This window comes from Bos mutus, chromosome 5 (genome assembly GCF_027580195.1).
Source record: "Bos mutus isolate GX-2022 chromosome 5, NWIPB_WYAK_1.1, whole genome shotgun sequence".
NCBI classification, from domain to species: domain Eukaryota; kingdom Metazoa; phylum Chordata; class Mammalia; order Artiodactyla; family Bovidae; genus Bos; species Bos mutus.
Genome location: NC_091621.1, coordinates 23,435,160 through 23,457,588, shown reverse-complemented (window position 1 = coordinate 23,457,588; position 22,429 = coordinate 23,435,160). Strand labels below are relative to the sequence as shown.

General features: G+C 44.1%; 1 protein-coding gene across 12 annotated transcripts in view; it reads right to left on the bottom strand.

The window, feature by feature from the left end:
- Window positions 1-22,429, bottom strand: part of TBC1D30 (TBC1 domain family member 30) — a 291,603-nt gene that overhangs the window by 227,982 nt on the left and 41,192 nt on the right. The window contains exon 1 of one of the 12 annotated variants that reach the window (XM_070370537.1): window positions 1,498-2,610. The exons of 10 other annotated variants lie outside the window; for them this stretch is intronic. In XM_070370537.1, the coding sequence (XP_070226638.1) occupies window positions 1,498-1,672 (175 nt within the window). In that variant the 5' untranslated portion in view covers window positions 1,673-2,610. Of the gene's footprint in view, window positions 1-1,497; window positions 2,611-22,429 lie in introns of those variants that run through there. One more of the 12 variants, XM_070370538.1, reaches the window with a different exon arrangement.

Genomic DNA, 22,429 nt, shown 5'->3' with positions numbered 1-22,429 from the left:
TCTAAAATCCTTGGATTCCCTGCATGTACGACCGAATATGCTCCCTTGACTTTATCAGAAGTACCTGCTGGGCATCGTGCCAATCGCCTTGCTGAGCTGACACCCGGCTGGGGTTAGTCAAAATCACAACTATTTTCTCACGATCAAAAATGAGTCACAGGATTTCACTGGAATTGATCATTCGCCGCCTGCACGTAAAAGCTGAAATCAGGTCATTTCTACCTCTTTTCTTCTAACTGAATAAGGAAGAGGAGGTTTGTGTTTCATCTGGTAATCATTGGATATTTCGGATTCAGGAACACAAAACACTTTTAACATGGGAAAGAGGTTTTTTTTTGTTTGTTTTTTGTTTTTTCCTAAGGCTAAAGAAAGACTGAACAACTACTACAGTTTTTGCAACTAGACACTTCCTTGGGGAGAAAAACAAAGAAACCACGAGGTTCGGAAAGGCAGTGACGCGTTCCACCCTTTGGGGCTCAGTGCCTTGATTCTCTCTGCAGCCTCGGGATAGCAGGTCCCCAAAGGCGCAGGGAGAGGGGGGAGGGGGAGGGGGGAGGGGGCAGGGAGGGGGGGAGGCGGTTCAGGAGCAGGGAGAGGGGGGAGGGGGGAGGGGGTTCAGGGGAGGACAAACCCACCTGGAAGCCAGCTGGTGCCACCCTGGGGACAAGTGGGCGCTAAGCACGGGTCCGGGCACAGCCGGCTCCCTCTGCGGCCACTCCTAACCACGAAGCCTTATGCCCAGGGGCCTGAGCACGCCAGGGCTGGGCTCATAAAACCCCCAGGGAGGAATGCCGGGTGATGCAGCAGGCGCGGAATTATGCAGCCTGGAGATGTAGGGATGTGTAAACACAGGCTGACAGCAGAAAGGGCCTACCTAACACAGGCAGCTCACTCGGTCTTTACCTACAGAAAGGATCTCTACTTTGCAGGAGTATTTCCTGCCTGCTCTCCACCCGGAGGCTCCCGGTGATATGATCCCGGCACCCACGAAGCAGGGACGCTCAAGAAAATGCACCCGATTTTTTTTCCTTCGCGGTCACTTCCTTTCCCTCCGACCCCAAGTATCAAACCTGTGCCTTTCTCCGCCTCCCACACCTCCTTTAAGGTGTGGCTTCTTTTGAGTCCGAAGCACAATTGGTTGCGCGGCCTCTGACAGCCCAGGCAGCCGCCAGCACTTAGCCGAGCGCACCAACAGCCAGCAGCTCCGGGCACAAGCCAGGGCTGGACCACTCACAGGCCGCGGGGTGGGGGCGCGCGGGCAGCCGGCGGGAGCAGCCTCCTCCGCGCCTAGGGAGGCCGCTGCCCCGGCCAGGCCTGGGTCCTCGCTTTCCCTACCCCAGGCCGACCCAGCCCCACCTGCGCCCAGCCGCGGCACCCAGAACCCGCCGACCGGCGGGTGATCCCGGGCCTAGCGGAGTCCCAGCTAAGGCAGAGATATCAGCGAGGTGGGCGCCAAGCTACTCTCCAGTGCTCCCTTCTGCCGCCCCAGGTCCTCACCCGGCTCCAGGGTGCAGAGCAGCCGGGGCGCGGTCCGAGAAATGCAGCTGCGCTTCTTGAGCACATTGCTCAGGATGGTGCCCACGCCGCCACCGCCGCCGCCGCCACCACCACCCTGCCGCTTCAGGCATCTCCCTCCACGTCTCAGGGAGCCGGTCAGCTTGTCCTGCCGCATCCGAGAGCGCCCTGGGATCCCGCGCTCCGCCTGGGTTCCCGCCGCTCCACTGGCGCAGCGGCTTGGCGCGCGCTGGGGGCTTGGTGAGCTCGCTTAGTCGAGGGTCCCTGGGAAGCAGCGAGAATGCTAGGGGATCGAGGGACCCGCGGAGCACCGTGGGAGCCGCTGAGAGTGGAGCGGCAGGCAGGCATCTGCAGTGCGGAGCCAGCCGGGCTGAGGCTTGGAGAGGGCTTGGGGCGGGGAGGAGGGCGGGAGCGATCAAGTGCTGGGAGACGGAGGCGGCGCCCCCGCCCCCAATCCCGGCATCACCGTGCGCAGGCGGGGCAGCCTTAGCTCCCCAACGCCTGGCAGGCTCCCGGCACCTGCGTGGGGGAGCCGCGGAGCACCCCCAGCCTGGGCGCGGGCGGATGAGCAACGGCGAGACCAGGAGCAGTGACAGAGATCTCCGTGTTTCTCCCAAGATCTGAGACGCTGGAGGGAGCATCAAAGGGAGCAAATCTCAGGTGCAGAACACCAGCGAGTAGCTGGTAGATGGTGAAGCACCAGCTTCATCCCAAATTGTGTTAAACTCTTTCCCAGCATCTTAGAGGGGCATGGGAAGCACGTTAAAAGTATTATCATTAGTTGTAGTATTATATATTAATATTATTAATATATGTTGTATGTTAATTATATATTAAATATATAATATTGTTATAATAATGGCTGTTTCTTATGGAAGTGGAATTAAAAATAAAACTGTTCCACTTAAAAGTGAAAGTGAAGTCGCTCAGTCGTGTTCGACTCTTTGTGACCGTGTGGACTGTAGCCCACCAGGCTCCTCAGTCCATGGGATTCTCCAGGCAAGGATACTGGAGTGGGTTGCCATTTCCTTCTCCAGGGGATCCCACCAGGCTCCTCAGTCCATGGGATTCTCCAGGCAAGGATACTGGAGTGGGTTGCCATTTCCTTCTCCAGGGGATCTTCCCGACCCAGGGATCAAACTGAGGCCTCCCTCATTGCAGGCAGACGCTTTAACCTCTGAGCCACCAAGGAAGCTTAAAAGCAGGGATTTTTAAAGTGGCTCCTCCATCTCACCAGCCAGAGACTTCAGTAGTCAGAACTACTAGCGATAATTACTGCTGTTTTTAAGTCATTCATAAACTAGGACATTCCAACATTCTCCAATGGATATTAATCATAAAGATGAATGAGTCATAAGAAAGGAAAGGATGTGGAGGGAAATACAAAGGTATTTGTATATATATTTAGAAAAGTTACAACAGATGGATTAAAAAAAACTAAATAGTATTTATATGGAAGAGAACAATGTAGAAGAGAGAGGAATAGAAAACATTTCTCTGGATGTACCTTATGTAGTTTGGACTCTGGAATAATATTAATATTATTAATGGTTATTAATAGTATTATTAATTCATTATAGTAATAATATTAATAAATCAAACAAAAAGGAAACTCTAAAATTTACAAATGAATAGAAACACATGAACCTAACTCAATATCCTTTTGATGGCAGAAGAACACAGAAAAAAATAGGTTGCTTTAGAGTATAGTATTATGCTTGTAGAATGGTGGTATACCTGTTAAGAGCAAATAGAACTACAAAGAAATCTTAAATGTCATTCTGTAGCATTATTATTATTAAAAATATTGGTTTTTTAAAATTCTTATGTACACTATAGAATAACCTAAATAAATGATGTTCATGTCAAAAGGAACCAAGGTGTTTTCAATCTAACAAAAAATAAAAGTGTGCAATCAAAGAAATTAAGTTTTTTAATCCTGCAACAGTGTATCTTAAATGGAAATAATGTATGAACTCGTCTTTTTTCTTTTCAAAAATACATATAAAGCCACTGAATAGGTTTAGAACTAAGAGCCACCCAGCATCACTGAATAACCCTAGCACCCAGAATTTGGTCTCTAAAACTCATTCCCCACTAAAAGGAATCAGGGTTCCTTTAGAAACATCTTGATGAACAAAGGAAGAAAGGAGGTGCTTCAAGACTAACTGAGTCATGTCAAAAAGACATGAGAGCCACACAAACAGGACACTATCGGCCTATTTGGAACACTTTGAGCATCAAAAACAATGGTTGCTAATGGACAGATGAATGGATTAAAAAAGATGTGGTATATATACAGAATGGAATACTACTCAGCCATAAAGAGAATGAAATACCATTCTTTTACAGCAACATAGATGGACCTAGATATCATCATACTAAGTGAAGTAAGTCAGAAGTGAAGTGAAGTAAGTCGCTCAGTTGTGTCCCATTCTTTGCGACCCCACGGACTACCCACTATACTGGAGTGGGTAGCCTTTCTCTTATCCAGGGGATCTTCCCAACCCAGGGATCGAACCCAGGTCTCTCGCATAGCAAGCAGATTCTTTACCAGCTGAGCCACAAGGGAAGTAAGTCAGAAAAAGACAAATACCATATGATATCACTAAGACCAGGGATCCAAAATATGACACAAACGAACTTATTTACAAAACCGAAACGGACTCACAGACACAGAAAACAAACGGTTTCCAAAAGAGAAAGGGGGTGGAAGAGGGATAAACTGGGAGCTTAGGATGAGCAAATACAAACCACTGTATACAAAATAAACAACAGGGTACATCTGTATAGCATGGGGAACTATATTCAATATTCTATAATAAACCGTAATGGAAAACAATATGAAAAGTGTGTGTGTGTGTGTGTGTGTATATATATATATATATAAATGAATTACTTTGTTATACACCAGAAACTAGCACAACATTGTAAATCAACTATTCGTGCTCAGTCCCTCAGTCGTGTCTGACTCTTTGCAACCCCATGGACTGTGGCCCGCCAGGCTCCTCTGTCCATGGGATTCTCCAGGCAAGCATTTTGGAGTGGGTTGCCATTTCCTTCTCCAGAGGATCTTCCAAACCCAGGGACTGAACCTGTGCCTCCTGCACTGCAGGCAAATTCTTTACCACTGAGCCATCAGGGAAGCCCATCTGATGTTTGACGTTAGCCAGTTTTTTAGAGGGCAACACAAACCCCTGGGTGAAGATGGTATTGAACACCCATAGTTAAAGGAAGAAAACTGGAAGGAGAAAGAAAATCCAGCTGGAAAGTGGACACATGGTCTGGTTTTCCAGAAGTCTCATCTGCTCAAACCACAGAGGGTTTATGTTCTCAACACGAAAGGCTACTCATGCTCAGGTTTTAGCACTGGGCCAGCAGGAAAGACAGCCTCACCAACCAAGAGGAGGAGAAATGGACGCTGCTCTACAACACTGCCTCCAGGCTAGAGAGGACGTCTAGGCCTGGCTGACATCCACCACTCAAACCATCCCACACCCTTTGGCTCAGACTCCACATTCACCAAGCAAACTTTTGATTGCATTTGGCTTATGTAGAGGCTTTGACACTGAGGAGAGAATACACTGACCAGTTAACCGCAGTCAATATTCCTGAATTCACTCAACTCTCAGTGAATTGATAAAATCATATCTCTAGGCTGCTGAAGCTCGAGTATAGACCTCAGACTGCCAGATATGTCATGGCTGACAAAAAGGTTTTTCTCTGAAATTCTTCAGTTACAGCATTTTCTCTTACTGTTAGTGACAGGGGCTTGTTTACCTTCAAGATCAAAATCTTATTGCACTTAGATTTATTACAAGGAAAAGCTGACTCTTAAAAAAAAAAACTTTCTTGAAAATTTCTCATTCTAAACTACACAGAAGTTGACACACACACACAAAAATTTAAGAGTTTCTACTATTAAAGCAATACATAATGAAGGAATTAAATAATATTATTTTGTTTACATGGGAGAGGAAAGCCAAGACTGCCAACTTTTGTAGTAAACAGATAATTAAGCACTAAAATACAATGCTCTAAAAACAGTCACAGCACAAGCCTAGCATTATATTTATTGTATGACTCATAGTTTCTTATTCGTGTCTGGAATATTGTTTTCCAAAAGCAAAAGATAAAGATGTCATCTGAAGTCAACTCGTAGAGGAAACAATGCCAGCATGAACTCAGCTGGAGGATCTTAGCTGGTGAGATTTCCACCCAAAGCCAACTTACCATCACCCTTCACTAACTGAGTGATTTTTCCTAATCAAATAATATCTGTGAATTCACGTTTGGGCAAATCAGCCTTTGGCATAGTCCAGAGCAGTTATGATTAAAGCTGAATTTAAGAAAACCAAAAACGTCACATCGGATGAGAATCTGTTACTGGCTTGCCAAAGAAAATGAGCGCTTGAGGAAATACTCTGAACGTCTCAGAGTCCAATACCCATAGTATATCCCCAGAGATGCAAGCTCCAGGCCAAAACAAGAAAGTAGGGATCACTCAGCTAGTTGTGCATCTCCAGGCCTACATGCTGGCAGTGAAGCTTTCTTGAGAGCAGATGACTCCTTTAATGGAGAAAGGAGACAAGTTAGCAGGAAAAGCAAGTCCAACATTTTTAAGAAATAAAAGCCAAGTCCCCCGGGGCTTCCAGAAGGCAATCAGGTCCGGGGTTTCTGTGATTTCCTAATGCTGCTATTTTTAACAGGTAAATCTTAAAAGAAAAAGGGCCTATGTGTTTATCTTTGGGGACTGAACAGAGCAAGTAGTGACAATTACCAAGAGACAAAGCTCTGAAAACCTGAAGCAAAGAGAGAGAAAGCAAAGGGAGTTGACCCACTCTGGGGAGGTGGCTTGAATTCATCCTCCCGGCTTCATTTCTCTCTGGCAGCTGCGCTCAAGCTCACAAGTGTTTGAGAGTTAGAAGAGATGTTCCAGACACCAGGCCCAGCGCTGTCCTTCCTCAGGCAGGAGATATTATGTCTTCTGTTGTTGTTGTTTAGTTGCTAAGTTGTGTCTGACCCTTTTGTGACCCCATGGACTGTAGCCCGCCAGGCATCTCTGTCTATGAGATTTCCTAGGTAAGAATACTGGAGTGGGTTGCCATTTCCTTTTCCAGAGGATCTTCCCGTACCAGGGATCCAACCAGCATTTCCTGTGTTGCAGGCAGATTCTTTATCACTGAGCCACCTGGGAAGTCTGGTATGTCTTTGCATTTGTGCTAATGAAAAGGGTGGTGGTCTGGTGGCACGGGCTTCCCAGGTGGCATGGGCTTCCCAGATGGCACGGGCTTCCCAGATGGCACAGTCGTGAAGAACCCACCTACCAATGCAGGAGACGCAGGTTTGATTCCTAGGTCGGGAAGATGCCCAGGAGTAGGAAATGGCAACCCCCTCCAGTATTTTTACCTGGGAAATCCCATGGACAGAGGAGCATGGCAAGCTACAGTTCATGGGGTCGCAAAGAGTCGGACACAACTGAGCACGCGCACACACACACAGCCTGGTGGCATAAAGTCTCCTCTCTCTGCTCTCCCCACAACTTCTGCAGGTCCGTGAGCAACTCCTAAATAGGAAAAGTCATATCTCCTAAAGGGACCGTAAACTGTGACCAGTCCCATAAGTTCTTTCCTCAGACCGAACTAAAAGTAGGGCCTTAATAAATAGCTCCTTCAACTCATTACCCAGGAAGGAGCCCACACAACTGTGAGCTCATGGAGACATCGTCATAAACATTTTCCCTCATGAGAGAGACAGAGAGGAAAGGAAGAACCTTACAATTATCTGACACATCGCATGATATACTGGACCATTTTGTTTTCTTTTTGAATGGTTTCTCTTAGTCATAAAACCTATGTCTCTACTTAAATACAGGCATCCTTGAAGACAATTAGGTGTAGCTTTTCTATTTTGTTTATCTCAGAGATAGAATTCTGTTGCACATGGAACAGAGAAGCTTTGAAATTTCAACACCAAATCACACTCAGCACCATCTTCTACGTCCCAATGGTCCCTGCTTCTGCTTTCTCAGAATCATGCTTTTAATCAGATATTTTCCAAGACAAAAGCACACCTAACATTTACCCCAAGCATGCGCGAATATCTTGGATGAAGTATTTTAAGGCTAACCAGTTTTATTTACAAACCAGAAGGTTTCAAATTCAAAACTCATCTAATATAAAAATTTAATTCCTAGCTAGAGTGAAGCCCTATTTCAGAGTACCATCCTGGAAATACGTATAAAACCCTGCAGCCAGGTCCGCATAACTTCAGATGCATAGCTAACTCAAAATTTTCTATTTTCTAGAAAGTATTTTTTTGCCTCAAAAGAATGGAAATTGAGGGACTTCCTCAGTGGTCCAGTGGTTGGGAGTCCACCTGCTAAGGCAGGGGACACAGGTTCGATCCCTGGTCCAGGAGGATCCTGAATGTCTGGAGCAGCTGGGCCTGTGGGCCACAAATACTGAGTCCATGTACTGCAGCTACTGAAACCCACGTGCCTAGAGTCCCTGCTCCACAAGAGAAGCCACTGCAATGAGAAGCCCATGCACCGCAACAGAGAGTAGCCCCCACTCACACCTAGAGAAAGCCCAAGCACAGCAGTGAAGATCTAGTACAGCCAAAAATAAATAAATAATTTTTAAAAATAATAATAACAGAAATTGATTCAACACCACTTAAGGAAGGTTTATGTTGACCACATAAGACATCTTTAATTTCTGTTATTCATTCATTCATTAGTGAAAAGTTATTCCTCAGTTGCTGTGGAAAGGCATTGTGCTGTGGCCTCTGGGAAATAAAAGTCTGAATTCAGTATGTTCTCTATCTTCAAGAAGCTTAAATTTACTGAGGGACAGACAAAGCAGGTAGTAACAGGACAGTGTGAAAGGTTAATTTCAAATACTTTGCAAAAAAAATATATATTGCTATGATTTTTGTTGAAGAGTGTTCTGCCTATGTTTTCCCCTAGGAGTTTTATGGTATCCAGTCTTACATTTAGGTCTTCAATCCATTTTATTTTTGTATATGATGTTAGACAATGTATATGATGTTCTAATTTCACTTTTCTACATGCCCAGTTTTCCCAGCACCATACTGTTTTGGTTGCTCTAGCTTTATAGTATAGTACAAAGTCAGGGAGCATGATTATAGCAAATATAACAAATATAAGTGGAATATAACCTTTAAAAATTGTGAACCACTATGTTGTACATCGGAGAAGGCAATGACACCCCACTCCAGTACTCTTGCCTAGAAAATCCCAAGGATGGAGGAGCCTGGTAGGCTGCAGTCCATGGGGTCACGAAGAGTCAGACACGACTGAGCGACTTCACTTTCACTTTTCACTTCTATGCCTTGGAGAAGGAAATGGCAACCCACTCCAGTGTTCTTGCCTGGAGAATCCCAGGGACGGGGGAGCCTGGTGGCTGCCGTCTATGGGGTCGCACAGAGTCGGACATGACTGAAGTGACGTAGCAGCATGTTGTACATCTGTAATTTATATAATATTATACATCCCCTAAAATTCAATTAAAAATTAATTACTATGCAAGTACTTGGAGGGATACCATTATCTCTACTCCTATCAGACATTCCAGTGTTTTCCCAGGGCTTCATTTTATTGAACTATTAAATTTCACCTGAAAGCAGGCTAAAAGGACAAAGCTCATCTCTGTTCTTCTCATAATTGTGATATTCAGCCTTCTATTTGCACATCAAGAGTAGAACTCAGACCAATCACTTTAGAAGATGAAATCGTGGTTCAACCTGGTCACAAGTGGACTAGTTAAGATTTCCCAGTCTTTAAACCAAACTATTCTGAGATGCTTTTTGATCCAGTTGAGGAATATGAAAGGAGAGGTTTCCCATACCTATTGATGTGTATCGGACACGACTGAAGCGACTTAGCAGCAGCAGCAGAGAGAAAAAAGGAAATAATATGCTTTAAAAACAATATGCTTAACTTTGATGGTAAAGCTATGCTGCTAAGTCACTTCAATTGTGTCCAACTCTGTGCGACCCCATAGATGGCAGTCCACCAGGCTCCCCCGTCCCTGGGATTCTCCAGGCAAAAACATTGGAGTGGGTTGCCACTTCCTTCTCCAATGCATGAAAGTGAAAAGTGAAAGTGAAGTTGCTCAGTTGTGTCCGACTCTTCAAGATCCCATGGACTGCAGCCTACCAGGCTCCTCCGTCCATGGGATTTTCCAGGCAAGAGTACTGGAGTGGGGTGCCATTGCCTTCTCCTGGTAATGCTATAGAGGTATCAAAAAGAGGAGAGAGAGCTGAATTAACATGAATGTTGACTTAGCTGGCCTGGGAAACTTAGACTTCCCAGCTGGATTCATTCAGAAGAGAAGATACAAAACATGTGAACTGATGAGGAAACCCATGAAAGCTACACCTGGTAAGGCCTCCAGGAGGCAACATGGTGCGTCAGAAAGGTCCTAGGGCAGGGGGGACATATGTATACCTATGGCTGGCTCATGTTGATGTTTGGCAGAAACCAACACAATTCTGTAAAGCAATTATCCTTCAATTTAAAGTAAATAAATTTAATAAAAAATAAAATAAAAGGAAGATCCTGATGATGCAGGAGAGAGACCAAGATTAGAATGTCAATGCCCATACTTACTAGCTCTATGTCCTTGGGCAAGTTACTTAATTTCTGGGTTTCAGTTTCTCCTCTTTGGAATTAATGATACTTACCCTCGAGTAATTGTGAGAATGGGGTCGCATAATGAAAGTCAAGACTCTAACACTGTAGTGATGAAAAGCAGTCACTCAATACCTTTGCACTGGGGTGTTCTCTTCAGTTGTTTGTTGACAACTGTACAAAATAAAGGTTAAATAAAATAGCCCTGTTCACAGTCTACCAGAAGTCTGCACAACAGGCCCAGGACCTGACCTACAGGGAAAGTCTGGCTGGCTAGAACACCCCACTGAGGTCCTCACCAGATGCTCCCTTTTAGCATTTCTACCCTCATGCTCTCACTCAGGGGAAGGAATATTGACTATATATTCATGTTCACTTCAAAGTGCAAAATCAGAACCGCTAAATGGGGTTACAGAGAGGCACACATCAGAATTTAAGGACACTCTAACTGTAGTAAATCGTAGCCTCAGGAGATCATAATGCCCTTTCTTTGGAGTTCCCAGGCAAAGACTGCAAGCCCAGCAGTCAGGAGTGCTGTGAAAGGACACTTAAAATGAGATGAGGTTCAACTATTATCATCAGTAAGACAGCTTCCAACACTACGATTCTCTGAGGCCAACTGAATGGATATTCAGAGTCTATTACTTTCTAAGAATTCCTCCATCCAGTATAAATACTGACCAACTATAATGCTTAGAGAATACAGCTTGGATTATTATAGTTTCAGATAAACTGACATTTAAGCAAAAAAGAGGCTTAATGAGGCTTCAATCCTCATTAAGGATATTTTTTAAATGTATCATTATATTTTCTTGACTTAAAAAGAGGAGCCTGAACAAACTGAATTTTTATGTATTTACAAAAAATCTTACATTGTCTTTATATTTTTATTCTCATTGTCTGAGAGGCCGGGACAGGCATTAGAAAGGAACTGAAAATCACATTAGGAACTACATTAAAAGGAAAACACATGTCTCCTGAATTATGCGGGTGACAGAGACTTGGGGGTAAGAGGAATTTTATTGTATGTCAGTCAATATAGGCCTCAGCATTCTAAAGGGTAGCAAGTCTGGTGACTGATACTCACTTTTATCTTTACCTCCACAGACACAGGAATTCACCAGTATAGTCTTAAAAATAGTCATCTATGTGTTCCAGTTTTGCAAGTCAATGTAAAGTTTTGGTAACAGAGAAAAACTCCTAAGGAAGCAGACACTTTTACTAAATGTACTTCCCAAGTGCTCTTCTGTTCTAGAAGCAATACAGGTGTGGCCTAGTATACTCATGTACGTAATATAGCAGCACTGACACTTTAATTGCCACTGTCTTTTGTCCCAGCCTGCCACAGAGTGTCACAGGGCGGTACGTCACTCTGGCCTAATGCCAGCATCAATCACATACACCAGCTCCCAAGGAGGGAATAGATTATGTCTAAATAAAGTTACCTCTGGCTTCTCTAAACTTTAAATCTTCCTAATGCTTGAAAATAAGTACCACAGTCCATTTTAGGAAAGTTCAAAATAATTTTCTAGCATGAGGCCTAAAATACAGTAAGAACTCAGTAAATTTTTTTAATTGCATTTATGACACAAAGAATATCAGGTTGGGATCCTGCTGACTGAACATTTTTAAATGGTAACTGCCTATATTTCAGACGCCACACTTCTCCCACCGCCACACCTCATTGACCCACACCCTTGAATTATTTACACGCTTCTCAGTAGAACATAAATTGCATTGAACACAGGATCTAAGACTTCTTCATTGTTGGATCTCTCGCCTCCCCTGCCTGCAAGCAGCATGGGGCTCATACACACCTGACACTCAGTACAAGAACACGAACAATAAACAACATCATAAACTCATGTCAAGAAGAGAGCCAGACATTCTCACTCCTTAAGAAAAAAAAAAAAGCAGGGGTGGAGGACTTTTTATTCAACTACCAGAGAAATAAGCAGATGTGTTTATGAAGTTATTTTGACTGACATTTATGCCATGTATCCAAAAAAAATCCATAATCACTATTCTTAGTCTCCCTGACAAGTTTCCAAAATATACGTGATGCTCAAATATCACATATGTGTTCTACTCTTCCCTGGTGGCTCACACAGTAAAAAGTTCTCCTGTAATACAGAAGACCTGTGTTTGATCCCTGGGTCAGGAAGATCCCCTGAAAAAGGGAATAGCTACCCACTCCAGTATTCTTGCCTGGAGAATTCCATGGACAGAGGAGCCTGGTGGGCCACAGTCCATGGGGTCTCAAAGAGTCGGACACAACTGAGTGCCTTTCACTTTCATCAGATAAAACACTCCTAAATTCTAGCTATTGGCAGTCCTCTGTCCACGGGATTCTCCAGGCAAGAACACTGGAGTGGATTGCCGTGCCCTCTTCCAAGGGATCTTCCCAACCCAGGGATCAAACCAAGATCTCCCACATTGCAGGTGGATTCTTTACCACCTGAGCTACTGGGGAACCTCCAGGATAGTACACCAGCTAAAATCAGACTCTAGAACCAGCTACCTGGATTGAAACCTGGCTCCAACATTCAGGAACTACATAAACTTGGGTAGGTTAATTATCTCATCTCTTCACCCATTAAATGGGAAACAATGTATTTCAAAACAGTTATTCTAAGGATCAAATAATACAAGGAAAGCACTTATGGTACTGTCTGGCTCAGAGTAAGTTCTTTATAAATGATTTATTGTTATCATTAGTACACAGTATTAAAGGCACTTAGAATTTAAGGAAAGACATCTTGAAAGTTTTTACATCAACATTGTTGTAGGTTACAAACGATGCCACCTGGTCACTTGAGTGTCTTTGCTCTTTAATTATGTTACCTTGCTTTTGGGCCTAGAGATTTTATTGCAAAACCAGTCTAAGTGAAAGTGAAAATCGCTCAGTTGTGTCCAACTCTTTGCGACCCCATGGACTATACAGTCCATGGAATTCTCCAAGCCAGAATACTGGAGTGAGTAGCCTTTCCCTTCTCCAGAGGATCTTCCCAACCCAGGGATTGAACCCAGGTCTCCCAAATTGCAGGCGGATTCTTGACCAGCTAAGCCACAAGGGAAGCCTCAAAACCAGTCTGCTGCTGCTGCTGCTGCTGCTGCTGCTAAGTTGCTTCAGTCATGTCTGACTCTGTGCAACCCCATAGACGGCAGCCCACCAGGCTCCCCCGTCCCTGGGATTCTCCAGGCAAGAACACAACACTGGAGTGGGTTGCCATTTCCTTCTCCAATGAGTGAAAGTGAAAAGTGAAAGCAAAGTCGCTCAATCGTGTCTGACTCTTAACAACCCCATGGACTGCATCCCACCAGGCTCCTCCATCCATGGGATTCTCCAGGCAAGAGTACTGGAGTGGGGTGCCATTGCCTTCTCCTAAAACAAGTCTAGGAAGCCCATAAAAAGGAATATTCATTTAAATTGACAAACTGTTTGCACTTCTCATCATTTAATTTTTTCAACATGTTACTTGGAAAGAATTCACTTCAGTGCAAACAAGCTAATCCTTCTCTGCTCTCATAAATTAATAAAGCCCTAGTATTAATTACTCAACAGCCTCTTGCTTTGCAAGATCACTACAAGGAAGAAACCAATCTTCCTAAGCAGAGTTTAAATAAGCAATTTTCATCTCAATCTTTCTATTCCTGCAATATCACAGCTTTTAAAATAATGCATGCAGTTATCTAAAATTTGGTTCAATCATTTTGTTTTAAAGGGTTTCCCAAATGTAATCCATCATTCACCAGCAAGTCCTGGCCTTTCAATGTATTTTGATTATTTGCAATATAAATAAGTTGTTTGGTGCATTCTATCCATTCCCACATGTATTGATATCAATTCCTTGAGTTGGGGGCTACAAATACACCCTAGAAGGGAAAAGAGTTTGTGGAAGAAAAAAATCATTTTTAGAAGGTTGTCAGTTTTCGAGGACTACAGTTTCTAATGGAGATGCACAAAGAGAGAAGTAAGGATGGAAGGAGAAAAATAAATAACAGCTACCGTGCGCCAGCTGTCTGCTATGGCTCAGGCACTGGCTAGGTGCTTTAGGTCTCTTATCTTATTTTAACCCCACAAGGTAAGCATTATTCCCCAAGAAGTGGGGAGTAAAGGGAGAGTATACACATATATCATCAGGGTAATAATTTTTTACTAAGCATGACAGGGAAATGACTAAAAGAAAATAGATTCAACTATAAATAGTTAATTCTGAGTGGTAGGAATATAGGAATTTATTGTATTTTTCCTTGTACTTTTTAAATTTTTTTATTCCTGAAGGAAGAAAGGAAAGAAGAAGGAACAAATGAAGTGGTTAAGTAAGTTTCCCAAGGTCATATGACTAATAAGTGGTGGAGCTGGGAGTTGAACCCAGGTCCACCTCCCTGAAAAGCTACACCAAGCCAATAAAATATAACCAGATAGTTCTGATCTAAGCAGGACCAAAAACACTCTGGAAGTTTTGAAAGGAGACTTGTTCACAGCCTCATTTATGTTACCAAGTGAATGAAACATCCACCATCTCCTTAAACTCCCCATGTATTATTTACCTACTAAAACAAACAAGGTACTGGTAGTGATAACAGAGAAGCAGCATCAACAAGGTCCACATAGCACTGCCAATTAAATAAAAAGATTCCATGATGCCAGAGAAAATGGGTGAAGCTCTTAGGGAAGGATTACTGAAGACCAGCTGTTTCCTCTAAGAGCCCCTGGCGACATGGGGCTTGGTGGAAACCTCACAAGACAATCATTTCTGCATCAACCACCCTTATAACTCATCCAGGAAAAATCTGGGCCCCCTTGAAGTTCCCCCAAGAAACTGCAGATACGATTTGTCTCTGAAAATAATCTGTCAAATGTGAAACAGGAAACAGGCTCAAGAGCTGAGAAAGCGACAAACCAAAGATCCTCTCCATAGAGAGAAAACATTCGAAGATGAGGACTTTGGGTATAATTGTTCTTGAATAATTTCTGTGCCATTGTTGTGCTTCCTCTTGTGCAGGGACCAGCTGTCACAATCACTGTGTCCCAGAGTCAGGGTAACATTGGAGATGATTCAGACTAAATTGCCCAGACTCTTAAAAATGTGTTTGAAACTCTTGCACAATATCACACACAACAGAAAAAGCTCATTAACCACTTGCTGATGTTGAGGCTTTGATGTAGTGACTCAATGCTTCAGATGCCTCCTTGCTGGATGTCCAACACTTCCATTACAAAATTTGGTGTACAACAGGTCAGAATGGCTGTCATTAAAAAGAACACAAAGAACAAATGCCAGCGAAGACGTAAAGAAAAGGGAACCCTCATACACTGTTGGTGGAAGTGTAAATTGGTGCAGCTGCTAGGGAGGATTCGTATGACCCAGCAACTTCTGGGTATATATCTGAAGAAAAACAAAAAACACTAATTCAAAAAGATACATGCACCCCAATGGAAGCAACCTAAGTGTACATCACTTAGGTACACTTGGTACCTAAGATGAATGGGTAAAAAGGATGTGTGCATGTGTGTATACACACACACACACACACAATGGAATAATACTTGGCCATTAAGAAAGAATGTAATAATGTCTTGGAGCAACATGCATGAACCTAAAGGGCACTGTGCTCTGTGAAATACTGTATGATATCACCTGCAGTTAGTTAGTGTTAGTCACTCAGTCATGTCAGACTCTTTGCAACCTCGTGGACTGTATAGCCCACCAGGCTCCTCTGTTCATGGAATTCTCCAGGCAAGAATACTGGAGTGGGTTGTCATTCCCTTCTCCCAGGGATCTCCCCAGCCCAGGGATCAAAGCCTGCTCTTCAGCATTTTCTTACCATCTGAGCCACCAGGGAAACCCATCACTTATATGTGGAACTTAAAAAACACAATGAACTGGTGAATAAAATAAAAAAGAAGCAGGCTCACAAATACAGAGAACAAACCAGTGGTTACCACTGGGAAGGAGGAAGGGCAATATAAAAGGGGAGAGGAAAAGAGAAAAAAGGGTTATTATGAGATTATATGAAATCATGTGTGTGAACATTTTAAAAACTGTAAAGCACCATAGAATTTAAAGAATCTTTCATTCAATAAAAAAGTTTTAAAAATCAAAACAAAATTTACTGTATGACTTGATTCAAAATGAACTTTAGCCAAACAGAAGTGTTTAGAATGCCTCCACCATCCCACCTGAGCTCATTCTAGATGAGCTGGGAAGGGTACGTAGAAGGGTAGCACAGGCAGCAAAGTTAACTACAGCTGACTCTCCTGTGAGGAAAAATTTAGGCAAGCCCAGTGGCGCAGGTTTCGGAGAAGGCGATGGCACCCCACTCCAGTTGCCTGGAAAATCCCATGGAAGGAGGAGCCTGGTAGGCTGCAGTCCATGGGGTCGCTAAGAGTCAGATTTGACTGAGCGACTTCACTTTCACTTTTCACTTTCATGCTTTGGAGAAGGAAATGGCAACCCACTCCAGTGTTCTTGCCTGGAGAATCCCAGGGACGGGGGAGCCTGGTGGGCTGCCGTCTGTGGGGTCGCACAGAGTCGGACACGACTGAAGCGACTTAGCAGCAGTAGCAGCGGTGGTGGTGGTGCGGGTTTACCGTCTAACTCCTGATCCTCTGGCTTTCTGACCGCAAGGGCAGTTGAGCCCTAAAATAGATTGTGCTTGGGCTGTCACTTTAGTCCTGTTGGACTCTTTGCGACCCAGATGGACTATAGCCCACCAGGCCCCTCTGTCCATGGGATTCTCCAAGCCAGAATACTGGAGTGGGTCACCATTCCCTTCTCCAGGGGATCTTCCCAACCCAGGGATCAAACCTGAATCTCTTACATCTCCTGCTTACCACTAGCACCACCTGGGAAGCCTAAAATAGATTATTGTGAAAGTGTTAGTCCCTCAGGTATGTCCAGACTCTGTTCAACCCCATGGACTACAGCCCGTCAGGTTCCTCTGTCCATGGGATTCTCCAGGCAAGAATACGGGAATGGGTTGCCATTTCCTTCTCCAGAGGATCTTCCAGACTCTGGGATCGAACCTGAGTCTCCTGCATTGCAGGCACATTCTTTACCATCTGAGCCACCAGATTACTAGAGCCTAAAGGAAAAGACTACCAGGGAGAAATTCCCAGAGGAAAATGGCCCAAGAACATTTAAAAGCAAGGATGTCCAAGATTCAGTTCACCAGTCAACCACCTCTTGTACTTCCATGCTGCAGCTTTCCTCCATGTCATCCTAAAACCTTCAGTCAAGGACATTACTCACAGCCAGCCTCCTGCCAGCGGTACTTTGGGGACTAAAAGAGGAGGAACAGGCATAGAGTGAAGAGAAAAGACGGTGCTACAGGGACAGACAGCACGTGACCTTGGAGAAGCAGGATACCAGGCAGAAAAGATGTGAAACAAACCCCTCTCCCACCAGATTCCCTAACAAGGGCTGTTGAGAGTGGGGGCTGTATTTTGCAATAGGTCATCTCTAGCTCAGGAGATCACTTTTGATGTCTCCGAAGCCTTGCAATCATGGGAGATTGGGGAAAGGAAGCAGCAGGGGTCAAGGGGAAGGAAGGGGTTGCTTCACGCTGAACAGAGCATGGGAAGGCTGCTGCCAGTGGAGCTTCCTTTCTCCAGTGGGAATAGCTGGCAAAGCAGAAGAGAAAATGCTGATGGGAAGGAGACAATAGACGAGGGAAGGGAAAACATTCTGTCAAAAGATCCCAAACTCCACGAGGTAGAGAAACAGGTCTTCCACAACTGGGTCTGTAGCATGACTGATCTGAAAAAACAGACAAGAGGGTGAGTGTGAATCACAGATGCAGAGGGAAACCACAGAAGCAGTTCTATGGTTTCATTTGCATAGAGTGACAATTTTACCTCTTCCCTTCCAATTTGGATACCTTTTGTTTCTTATTCTTGTCTGATTGCTGTGCCTAGGACTCCCAATACTATGGTGAAGAGATGTGGTAAGAGTGAACATCCTTGTCTTGTACCAGATTTTAGTGGGAAGGCTTTCAGCTTTTCACCCTTGAGTATTACACTTGCTGTGGGTTTGTCACAACAGAAGCAGTTCTAAGTGAGGAAAACAAGTTACAAGACCTAAACTGGGGAGACTGAAACAGGGAAGAAAGCAGATGGATGGAGAAAAATGACTCAGGATGGAGGTAGGAAGAATTCAGAGTATGAAAGCTGTGTTTATGTGATGCTGTGTGAACAACACAAGGACAGGCTTGTCATGCTTAATAAGTCAGAGCTGCCCCATGTTCATGTCAGCCTTATTCACAATAGCCAAGGGGTGGAAGCAATCTAAGTGTCAATCAATGAATAAACAAAATGTGTTACCTACACACAGTGGAATATTGTTCAGCCTTAACAATGAAGGCAATTCTGACACATGCTGCTACTACACGGATGAACCTTGAGGACATTCTGCTAAATGAAATAAGCCCATGGTAAAAGGACCCATACTCAGTGGAGGTTGCCAGGGACTGGGGAGAGGACTGGGGAGTTTTGCTTAATGGGTGCAGAGCTTCAGTTCTGCAAGATGAAGAGTTCTGGAGACGGATGGTGGTGATGGCTGCACAGCAACTATGCTCTACGGAATACTAATGAACCACATACTTAAAATGGAAAAGTCTAGGGGCTTCCCTGGTGACTCAGTGGTAAAGAATCCACCTGCCAACGCAGGAAACATGGATTCAATCCCTGGCCTGGGAAGATCCCACATGCCACAGTGCAACTAAGCCAGTGGGCCACAACTACTGAGCCTGAGCTCTAGGGCCCAGAGCCACAACTCCTGAAGCCCTGGAGCACGTGCTCTGCCACAGAAGCCACCGCCATGAGAAGCCTGTGCACTGCAACTAGAGAGTTGCTCCTGCTTGCCACAACCAGAGAAAAGCCTGCACAGTAACAAAGACCCAGCACAGTGAAAAATAAATACATAAAATTATTTTTAAAAAGATGGTGCAGTTTAGGTTACATTTTACCACAGTTTAAAAAGATGAGAGATATTCTTTAAAAAAAGAAGCCAGAGAGCTGCAGATCAGTGATTGATGATGTACATTTTTGAATATGCCTCTCTTACAACAGCATCTTCCAAGACAGTTATTTTTTCAGCAGAGGTTTTTGAGCAACTACCCTATGCAAGCAGAGTACTAGACACCGGGAACGTCAAATAAGTAAGGCACAGTCCAGCGGTAGATACAGACCACAGGACAGAAGCATGAAAACTCCATGTGGCCAGGACGAGCCTGAACAGAGAAGCCCCAGATTCAGAGTCTGTGGTCAAAGGTACTTTCCAGAAGACATGATGCCTCAGCTGGATCCTAAAAGTAGAAGTTACCATAGAGAGGTAATGGAGAGGAGAGTACCAAAGCGAATAGCACGTGCCAAGAGCATGTGGTGAATTTTTACAACCAGCTGTAATTCATCCTGCCTGGAGCGCAGAGTGGGAAAGAACAATTTGAAGAGAGGAGGATGGAGCATCAAACAGCAACCACACTTCAACAATGGAGCATCAAACAGCAACCACATGTCAACAATGAAAATGATCTTTCTGGGTGGTGACAACCCAGTTAGGAAAGGATGTGTTAGCTTCTGGCGCATGATTGATTTTGTGGGAAGAATGTCATTAATGGCATATGAGGACAAGCACAGAATAGTTGAGAGGCAAGGAAGCTCCAACTATCCAAGTGGCCATAAGACCTTTGAGGGGGAGTGATAAAATATGCATAAAATTTACCCTCTTAACCATTTTCCATGTACAGTTCAATAATGTTAAGTACATTCGCGCTGTTGTGCAATGCATCTCCAGAACTCTTCATCTTTCCAAACTGAAACTCTACTTATTAAACAACTCCCCATCCTCCCTCCTCCCAGCCCCTAGTGACAACCATTCTACTTTGTGTCTCTGTGAATTTCATGATTCTAGATGCCTCATATAAGTGGTACCTATTTGTTTTTTTGTGACTATTATTTCACTTAGCATAATGTCCTCAAGGATCAGCCATGTTTTAGCATATGTGAGACTTGTTTTCCTTTTAAACGGTAAATAAGATTCCACCATATGTATGTATCAGAGGAGGGCATGGCAACCCACCCCAGTATTCTTGCCCAGAGAATCCCCACGGACAGAGGAACCTGGTGGGCTACAGTCCATGGGGTCGCACAGAGTCAGACACGATCCCCATGGACAGAGGAACCTGGTGGGCTACAGTCCATGGGATCGCACAGAGTCGGACACGACTGAGCAACTAAGCACACATATGTATATACCACATTTCATGTATCCGTTCATCCGTCGATGGACACTTGGGTCACTTCCACATCTTGTGGAATATTTTCACATACTGTGAAAAGCGTTGCTATAAACATGGGTGTACAGATATCTTTTCTAGACCCTGCTTTCAATTCTTTGGGGTATACAGTTGACTCTTGAACAACATGGGTTTGAACTGTGCTTGTCCATTTATATGCAGGTTTTTTACACCATCTGCAGCTGGTTGACTCCACAGATATGCACTACAGATACAGAGAGACTCAAGCATCCAAGGATTTTGGAAGTGATCCTGTAGACACCGAGGGACAACTGTATACCCAGAATTGTGAGATCATACGGTACTTCTATTTTTAGTTTTGGGGGGAACTGTCATACCATTTTTCATAGCAGCAGCACCATTTTACTGCCCCTCTAAAAGGGTTTCCGTTTTTCACACATTCTCACCAACAATCATTTTCTGTTTTCTTTTTTTTAACAGCAGCCTTCCTAATAGATGTGAGGTAGTTGCAACCATCTTATTAGCCATTTTCAGCCTCCGATTTCCTCACCTGTAAAATAAGCATGCTGGACTAGCTGGTCCCCAAGGATCTCAAATTTCATTATTCTATAAATTGAGAGGAGCATTGGATTGATTAACAGGGAAATCCCAGTCAGGTCATTTACTCATTCTGAGACTCCCATTCCCTAACTATAGTTACAGCACTGATACCAATTCTGGATATAGTTTCAAGTAAAACACAGACTGAAATTCAAGTGCAAGGAGTATTAACTTAATGGGAAAGTTTAAGAAAGTATGGTCCCAGCCATCCATGGAGAGGACATTGATACCACTGGATGCTGAAGGTGACTGGTCCACACAGGTGGAGTGAATCTCACAAACCACTGGCCTTCCCAGGTGCCCGTGTGTGTGCTACTGCTGCTGACTCTTCGTTGTCATGTCTGACTCTTTGCAACCCTGTGGACTATATAGCACACTAGGGCTTGCCAGGTAGCACTAGTGGTAAGGAACCCACCTGCCACTGCAGGAGACAGAAGAGTCGTGGGTTCGATCCCTGGGTCAAGAAGATCCCCTGGTGTACAAAATGGGCAACCAGCTCCAGTGTTCTTGCCTGGGAAATCCCATGGACAGAGGAGCCTGGCGAGCTACAGTCCATGAGGTCACAAAGAGTCGGCCATGACTGAGCACAGCATGACAATGACAATAACGGAGACACCTTCCACTCACTGTTCAACTTTCACTCAAATAAAGGGATAAACATCGCAACTAAATTTTTTAACGATCGGTTTGGGAAATTTGTTGTTTTTCTGACATGGGGTGAATTGTTTCTGCTCACAAATACAAAGGCTAAAACTTTGAAAGAGGACATGTTGTTTTCCTCAATGAGATACTATGAAGAGTCACCAGTAAGTCCCCTAGAAGAATACTGTTTCTTCAAATATATGAACAAAGGCAAGCAGGATGATGTGCAGAAAAACCAACAGCATCAGACACAGAATCCAGGACTCCTGAACTCACAGCCCAATACTATTTGCCAACTTAGCACCTGCTCTACAAAGGAGAAATAATATCACATCTTTCCAAGAATAACAACAACAAATCTATTCATATGGATGTGGCTCTCAGTGCAGGAATCAAACTTGAAAAGCTTCCTTGATGACCTATTAAGAATCATCACCTAACACCTGAGAACCACACCTTCTCATTACATGAATAGAGAGCTGAATCTTACACCTGAGGACCACAATCTTCTCACATTACACGAGCAGAGAGTCGAATCCCTAATACCTCTTATGGGTCATCCTGGGAGAAATAGGGCAGAAAAAGTTCAGAGAGGGCCACCAACATGGGCTAAAAGAATCTTCCCAGAAAGAATCCAAGATGTATAGAGAAAACAAGGAAATGATTTCTCTGTCCCTTCTCCACTGGTTTGAATTATATTACATAACTGATGCCAGAAACTGTGATCTGACAAGTCAGAAAACTGCTGAATGT